This window comes from Mustela nigripes, chromosome 4 (genome assembly GCF_022355385.1).
Source record: "Mustela nigripes isolate SB6536 chromosome 4, MUSNIG.SB6536, whole genome shotgun sequence".
Taxonomy (NCBI): Eukaryota; Metazoa; Chordata; class Mammalia; order Carnivora; family Mustelidae; genus Mustela; species Mustela nigripes.
In genome coordinates this window covers 186,283,196-186,291,918 of record NC_081560.1, presented here as the reverse complement: position 1 = coordinate 186,291,918, position 8,723 = coordinate 186,283,196, and the positions used below count along the sequence as shown (strand labels likewise).

Sequence of the window (8,723 nt, the reverse complement as noted above, 5' to 3'; positions counted from 1 at the left end):
ATGGAGGCTTAAGTGGGTAGAAGAAGAATAAATGAAACAAGATGGGATTGGGAGGGAGACAAACCATAAGTGACTCTTAATCTCACAAAACAAACTGAGGGTTGCCGGGGGGGAGGGGGTTTGGAAGAAGGGGGTGGGATTATGGACATTGGGGAGGGTATGTGATTTGGTGAGTGCTGTGAAGTGTGTAAACCTGGTGATTCACAGACCTGTACCCCTGGGGATAAAAATATATGTTTATAAAAAATAAAAAATTAAAGTCTAAAAAAAAATTAAAATAAATTTATTATTCCTTTGCAATCAAAGAAAGAGAAATTGTTACCTATGTGCAAACTTCCAGAGTAGGATGCCCTTAGGAGAAGGACTCAGTGACCTTCTGCGGTGTTGGAGGTGGTTGGAGGATGCAGACGTGGAGCTGGGCCCTGGCACCCAGCCCGGGCCTTCTTCACCTGACAGCGGTCCCCATCACAGGTCCCATCGCTGGAGCTGCAGACACTGAACACTCATCAGGGGCCAGTCCCCGTCGGTGGGGACGATGGACACGTGGTGCCGGGGCTGCGGATGGCTCTGCGAGTTGTTCGGGTGCAGGGCTGATGGGAAAGTCCCGTTGTAGCCACTGGCCTCCTGCCTCAGGTGTCCTGCTGTGCCAGCGCCATCAGCAGGCAGAGAGGTCAAGGATGATGTATTCTCTCCTTCAAAGAGACATGTCTGAAGGCAGAAGAGGAGAGGGGACAGCAGAGATCTGAGGACGTGGTGCTGCAACTGGGTGGGGTCCGGCGTCCGCTCAGCCCTGCTCAGAGGCGAATTGCCGTGGTCTGATCTCACCACACTGTCACCCCATGGTTTTGTCCCCAGAGGTACCATGTCGCCACCCAGTCCTGCTCCCAGGCCGCCATGTCACTGCGCATCTGGAATATGGTCCCCACACCCGGGACAGTTAATAACCGATAAGTTATTACCGGCAAAACAAGTCTTCCTCGAATCCCTCCTTCTCGGACTTTGCTCAGCACCCGCCCCTGGCCTGACATGGCTCTGATTCCTGCCTCTCCCTGCCCCAGCTCTGATGGTCGGCCTCACACCGCACAGTGACTGACACTTGATCACATGCCCTCCTCCTCCTGCCACCCGCTCTATGCCCCTCTGCCCTGATTTGGATTCTTTATCACTAAGGTCCAAAGACACTGAGCAGGAGGAGCAGGAGGGTGCCAGGAACAAGACATTCTTGTCAGTCCCAAGTATAAATGTAAAGAATTCGGCTTCCAGGAGCCCTTTCCCCAGAGGAATGGAATGTAAGTCATAGTCAAAGCCCAGTTCCTTGTTCAGTGTACAGGGATCCTCTCTATGGCCACTTGGGCCCATGAGGGACATCAGCCTCCAGGGGTAAAGCAGGCAGCCCATGGGGGTCAGAGGAGCAGACTATAGGCTTCTGCTTGGGGATAGCTCCCACGGGGTAGGAGAGTCCTGATGTCTCTTTCATACCTTCTGAATTGACGTGTGTGGCTTTGGAGTTTCTTTGCGACCCCTCAGACTATGATCCTTCTGCTACTTCCGATAGCCTCTGGATGCTGTTTCCATCATCCTGCAGATGTTTCTTAGTGCTCCTGTTCTGCGTGTTGGGGCCAGAATGTGGAACGAGGCCAGAAAATTCCCTCCGCCTGCAAAGTTTCTGTTTTCCTAGGCGATACACAGTCAACAAGTAAAATAAACACACCAATAAATGATCACAAATGAGGAAATCTAGGGTGGGTGGGAGCTGGGTGTGCAAGAGCAGAGCCCCACTAAGATGGCCGCCACTTCTCTGAGGCAGTGATGTCCAGCCTGAGACCTGGCAGTGGAACCCAGGGATGACCTCCATGCGCAGGGTCATCAAGTGGAGAGGCCTGGAAGTTGGCCGGAGCTTAGCCAGAGCCAGCTCAATGATATGCTGAAAGTCTGGTAAACAGAGGCCAGATTTTTCATGGTCTGAAGGCCATGGTTTTATTCTAAGTATGATGGGCCACTGATGAAGGTTGTTTTTCTTTTTTTTTTTTAAAGATTTTATTTATTTATTTGACAGAAAGAGCGAGATCATAAGTAGACAGAGAGGCAGGCAGAGAGAGAGGGGGAAGCAGGCTCCCTGCCAAGCAGAGAGCCCGATGCAGGGCTCGATCCCAAGACCCTGAGACCATGACCTGAGCCGAGTGCAGAGGCTTAACCCACTGAGCCACCCAGGCGCCCCTGATGAAGGGTTTTTAAGAGAGAGCATTGTCACTGGGCTAGCTCTCCGCCAGAGCCAGTACTGATTTGATTTTCTCCAAATTCCTCTTTGGAATGGATGGAGGGGACATAAAATAAAAAATGAGTTTTAGATGTGTTAATTTTGAGAAACCTGCATTGTAGGGTTTTCCAGCTTGCTTTCTATTAAGGCATGTTGTCGCTGTCCTCATAAACCTAGTAGTGAGCTCCAGGAGGGAACAGATTCTGCTTCAGAATTAGCCATTGTCGTCAGCCAGAGCGGAAGGTGCCCGGGGGACTCCGAGCCCATCATGTACAGATGCACATGGGGGATGTATGGATGAAACATGGCAATGTTTCAATGAATAAATAAGGCTTTTAAGATGTTTTGGCTAAAACATCTAGTAATGTAAAATGAAAATAAAAAAATTTTGCTGCAAATGTAAGCATTAGTGGTCACTCCAGCAGCCACAGGATAAGAACTCTGAGCGTCACACATGCTGGCGGTGGTGGGGGGGTGAGTTTTGTCATGGGAAGGCGGAAGCAGGCTGAAAATCTGTAAACCCCTCATGTCACGATAACTTAAGGAGAGTCCGCACTAAAGATAATCCAATATGCTGACCCTCAGAAACCTTAGAAATGACATTACCTATATTTCAAAACAGTTTTTACCTGAGATTAATATGGGCCATTCTGCATATTTTAACAAGGTGTTTGCTAAGGTCAGTTTCTGTCAGAAAAAAAATTGTCAATGACTCATGAATAAACATTATCATCATTTATGTAGTAAGTAATAGGCCCCAAGCCAGGGACACCCCATTATGGCTCTGCAATGCCTTTGCCCCTTCCTGTGCTATCCTGCAGTTAATTCATTTTGCCCTCGCGCAGTTCCACAGTGTGCGCATCTTCCTGGCTGTGGAGCTGGCCACTCATATTAAAGTGGTAATCAAGATTGCCTCTAAATAGTCATAGCAATAAATGACTCCCTTGTGCCCCACGAATGCCACGGCTGTAGTCTGAAGCACGTATTTAGTGCTGGAGAGAGATCTAGTTATTTCAGAGTCCCTCCAATGCAGTTATCTTAATACTGTTTTTCTGCTTGAAAAATTAGATCTCTCTGAGCTTCCGGTATCAACGTCCGAGATGAGTGAGTCTGGGTCAGAACCGACCGTGATCTTTGAGAGAGTAACCTAGAAGCCAGGGTGGGAGTGGACTCGGCGGTAGACCCGGCGTCATATTTTCTCTCCTGTGATTCCCTTCCTTCTGGGGGCTCACTGCAACCTTATTTCAACTTCATGATCTGGTTCAGATTTTTTCTAAGTTGCTGAAGATGGCTGTTTTTTAAAGACAAGGAAACACCAAGGATATGGTGCTGTGTATCATTCCACCCATCAGAGAAGAAGCAGTCAGAGGCATCCCTACATCTTTGAGAAGCTATGTGGATTGACTAGAGAGATTTTGTAGCCAACATGGGTGAAATAATTTAAAGTCAAGTTTGGGGGACCCCCAATTACACAGATTAAAGGAAAGCAAGACAACATGAAAGAACTCGCAGCTAATTAATAAATCACTTTTACACATCTGCTCAGAATTCCAGTTAAGTAGAGAGTGCTGGGCAGATGGGCTCAGAGGGAGCGCAGGGCAACTGAAGGTCCCAGAAACGGGTGGTGGGGTCCTGGCTGCAGCTTTTCTTGGCAGAACTACCTGAGCACAGCCCCTGGGGGAGGATGCCCACATAGTTTCCTTGAGGAGTTCACAAGAGGAGGGGCCTTAGAAGAAACCAACCCTGCTGTACCTTGACCTTGGGCTTCTAGCTTCCAGAACCATGCAAAATAAATCTCTGTTCATTAAGCTACCCAGCCTGTGGCATTTGGTTATGACAGCCTAGCAAACTAATGCAAGGGACTTCTCAGATTCTGGTAATGTTTTGATTTTTCAGCTGAGTGATAGGTACTCTAATAATTATTATTTTTTAAAATTGTAGTGGGGAGCCTGGGTGGCTCAGTCAGTTAACCATCCAGCTTTTGATTTCAGCTCAGGTCATAACCTCAAGGTCATGAGATTGAGCCCCGTGTCATCAGGCTCTGCGTTCAGCAAGGAGTTGGCTTGAGATTCTCTCTCTTTCTCCCTTTGACCTTCCCTCCCATAATAAATAAATATGAAAAAAATTTCAAATTAAAATTGTAGTGATACATTTTGTACATTCTTTCTTGGGTTTACTTTCCCCAGTGAAAAAGGTGGAATTAGAATAGTGCCAAAACATTTCTGGCCTATTGATTAGCATTGAATTGACTAAGCAAATGCAGTTCTTTAAGCATTCAATAAAAGACACAGTTCCATTTAGGTAATCAATATATCATATTTAAGAAAAGGAATGCTATATTTAACCAGCACTAGTTTATTATCTTCGATGTATAAAAATCAGAAGAAAATGGAATGAATACATGCATTTAAACTGAGCAATCTAATGTAATTAGTGGTTTTGAATGAAAATAGCTGTTCTTTTCCCCCATTGATTTCTCCTGTACCATTAAATCCCAACTAAAATACACAGATAAGATCTTTTTTTGCCTCCCTAGGGAAAAATGTATTTGTTTGAAAGATGTTGACTTTGGAATATTATAACAGGTCCTGGAGGGACTTCCTGTGGAATTAGCACAAAAGGTCATGTTTTGACTAGCTGAACTGGGGGCGAGAGGTACTGCAAATATTTTATCTTTATTCACTAATATAATTGCCAGGATTCATCTTTAAAATGTGATACATGTTTCAGTATTTTAAGCAAAGACAATTTGTAATTAAAGGAAATTATTTACACACACACATATATAAAACAAATTCAAATATGCATACATGTACATACATCAGGCACATCTTGACAAAATATCTAGACATTTATTTGTTCTAATATTTTATTGTAAACTTAATAATCCCATTTTTTTCTAAGAAATCATGGATAAGTACAAGTTGCAAACCCTGGAGAGAACATTCTATGTGTATTTGTAATTAACTCTCGGTCTCAGAAAATATAAGCAAATTTGGGCAAAAGTCCCCCTGACAGACTTGATAGCAAATCTAGGACTTATAAGCACTTCTATGCACTATATTAAAATTTAAAGACATAATGTATGTCTAATGTTGCATAGGATAGAAATAGTAATATTTGAAAAATTCAGCAAACACTCAGAAACCTATAAAATTCTTAGAAACATCAGATAGTGCCCAAATAAGTCAATTACGGTGTGTGGTTTTTACAAGATCGCTAGATGTTTGTGTCATCATTTGCTAGAATGAGTCCGTACAAAACAAGTTCTGTTTAAACCCAGAAAATACAGATAAGCGTTTCATTTATATGGACATTTACCAGTTTAACTCTCAAGCTTAAGTAACTCCTTAAAAAATAATATCACTCATCAATTAAAATTGAGAAGAGTTTTCTTAATGTGCACTTAAAAAAACCCACTTGGGTTTGCACCTAATTATATCCCCTGAAGGCACCGATATTTAAAATAGTCTGTTACTCAGGCAGCAGTCGAATGATGCAAATCTTAGGTCTTTATTATTGACTCCAACCAGCTCAATGAAGATGGAATTGTCTGAACTTTCTGGGAAGGTAGGAATGTTGTCGCTCTACATTGCCCGACGGGGCTGCTTCTAGCCACATCTTGCTCTTGAGTCTGAAATGTGTCCAGGGAGACTGATAAACTGATTTTTAAATTTTATTTCAATTCATTTAAATGTAAATTCATATGTGGCTAACAGCTACCATATTCGACATCAGAAACTATCCAGATGTGCAAAGGGCAGCCATGAAAATAAAAGAAGCAGCATTTCGCCCTGTGTGATGCTGTCCCAGTCCCATGGCTCAAGGACACGCCTATTTTAACCTTTTCCCAAAACTCATGTGACTTCTGTTGTTAGGATTTTTGCTTAAGTTTCATTTCATTTGGACTAAGGTTGGATGTTGGAGCTTACACTCCATCTTCTCTCATAGTAACATGTGATTAGTTGATCCATAGTACAGATGAAACGCTATGTTGTAGGAAAAGTCTCTTGAACTCTTAATGCTGGAATACTGGAACACTACATATGAACATCTTATTTTCACAAGGATAAATCCGAAAGAACTTTCAGAGCAAAGGCAGGAAAACCCACACCAGCTGAGGGGGGCAGCACTGATTTCCTGCGGTGATGACTTATGAGCAGGGCTGAGCCACTGCGCGGCTCTCAGATGCAGCGCTGACCGCGGGGAGCCGGGCGCCCTTGACTTTGCGGTGCCAGCTCCACATGATGACCCAGCTCTCTTCTACTTGGCTCCTTTCAAGTCCCCAAGGAGCCTTAATTCCTGCCCTGGGCTTTGATGGCCTTTGGCTCTCCCTTAGTTTGCATCATTTGTGAATTAACCCCTTCTTTGCCCTTCACACATCCCCTGGTCCGTCAGGTGGCACTGCCAGTCTCCTGCCTGAGTGCTGGGGGACTGTCTTGACAGGTCAGAATGAAAATGCAGCGTTGGTTTTTAAAAAATCAATTGTTTTTTTAAAAAACTGAAATTTTCAGTTCCCCTAGTGAGAACTGCCCCGTGGATACATAGAACCCTTATTTGACACATGCTGGTCTGGATAAGGAGGGGCTGGAAGTGACTGTTCCCAGATCACTAGGGGTACATAGCAGGAAAGGGGATGGGAGGTTCACAGAATACCTTGGAGTTGGCAAGTAGAGTATGGCTTGGGTAAGGACTCTAAATGATTGGGCTCAAAGGTAGGAGGGTGGCGCACATGACCACCCTGGGTTAGTGGGAAGGGAACTTGTGTAAGGTTGTGAGTTGAGGGACATTGTCACATAGGTACATTTTCAGGGCAGGGCAAGAAACTCATTGGGATTTCCACGGCACAGCAGAAAGTGTACTTGCCTGCTTCCCACTGACAGATGGGCACACATGAGCTGGGTTCCCTGGAGCTCAGAGAAGAAGGAGTATGTTGCCTTGCGAGAAGGAGAAGAGATTGGTAGAGACATTTACCCTAGTCATTAATCCCTTCATTCACCAAATATTAATTGGGCTTCTATTACTTGTCTGATACCTTTGTGGACATAATAAGCAAGTGGACCCACAAATCAACATACTTAGTTACCACAAGTAGGAAAGAAGTTCTTCCTTCCACGAGGAGGGAAAGGATAGGAGACTGGCAGAAAGCTTGCCTGGGAAGAGGGGTATGCAATGAGATTGAGGAGCAAGGTAAGGGTTCCCTGACTTACTGACATCAAAGCTGGTACTGAGTTAGGGGAGTCTGAGGGGAAGCATTCCAGGCAGAAGGAACAGCATGTGCAAAAAATGAGCACTACAGAGGAGCTCGGTGTGTTTGAGTTGCTGGCAAGGTCCATGTGAGTGAGGACCAGAGCCGTGTGGGCACCACTGACCACGTTAAAGGGTTGGCATCTTATCGCTGGATACCAGTGCAGGCTCCTTATAAGTGCAGTTGGGTTGATGAAGAGGTAGTTTTGATGTTGAACTTCTGCTGCCATTGGAGAACAAATGGGAGGAAAGCAAAGGCAGATATGGAGGAACCCAGCTTAGGAGGGTGTTGTGGTATTCCCGATGCGAGGTGACTGTGCTTGGAACTGGAGTGAGGTGGTGGGGTGTACGACGTGATAGGAGCTGTGGTTTTGACAGCGACACTGCAGGACCTCCCATGGATGGAGAGGAGCTGGAGAGGGAGCAGGTTTCAAGCAGGACTTCACATTTCTGACGTGAGCAGTTGGGGAAGTGAAGGGGCTATTTATAGAGACAGGGAAACTGAGGGAGGAGGTCATTGGGGAGGTGGGGGTAGTCGAAAAGGATCTCGGGGCTCTGTGGCCAAAGGAAAGGGTACAGGCCCCATTTGTGCCATCTAGGAGAGTGGTGCTTCCTCCAAACTCTGGTCCTGGTTGACCTGGTCTCCTCTACCCGGGATCTCAGAATGGTCCCAAGAAGAAAACTTATTTTTCTCTCCCTCCATCGAATATGTCTTCAGAACATTTAGATGTTGGCAAGTCAATGTGAAATGTGTTTCGGCTGATTTCTCTTATTTATCTTTCAGAATCATCCAGAAGTGTTGAATTTTCGAATACAACTGGGAAGCAAAGAACTGATCATACATCTGGAAAGAAATGAGTAAGTCACATTAATTCTTGGATACTGTGCCATGGGAGAAAGAAAGGAGCTGTGGGCTCAAAGTGCTGCGTAATCTACATTGGCATTTAGAGAAACAGAATGAAATGCACAGAGTCATAATCCCAATTTGGGCCTGAGGCTGGAATTAACTTGAAAAAAATGAAGTGGAAAATGAAGAATTTTATCACTCTAAGAAAAAGCTTTGTAAATCAGCAGGTTTTTCCTCATAGTTCTGATGTTTCTCATTTCCAGAGCCTGATTTGTCAAGGATAGAATTCAAGCATCTTCTGTTCAACTAACAGCGTTCCATAATTAGTTGACTTCTGGCAATTCCTGGCTTATATAAGGAGAAATAGCTTCA

General features: G+C 44.8%; 1 protein-coding gene across 3 annotated transcripts in view; it reads left to right on the top strand.

Annotated features, from left to right (window-relative positions):
• The window catches only part of ADAM12 (ADAM metallopeptidase domain 12), a 335,028-nt gene that overhangs the window by 87,395 nt on the left and 238,910 nt on the right, over window positions 1-8,723 (top strand). For all 3 annotated transcript variants that reach the window (XM_059398802.1, XM_059398803.1, XM_059398804.1), the window contains exon 3: window positions 8,289-8,362. In XM_059398802.1, coding sequence (XP_059254785.1) covers window positions 8,289-8,362 — 74 coding nt within the window. The remainder of the gene's footprint in view (window positions 1-8,288; window positions 8,363-8,723) is intronic.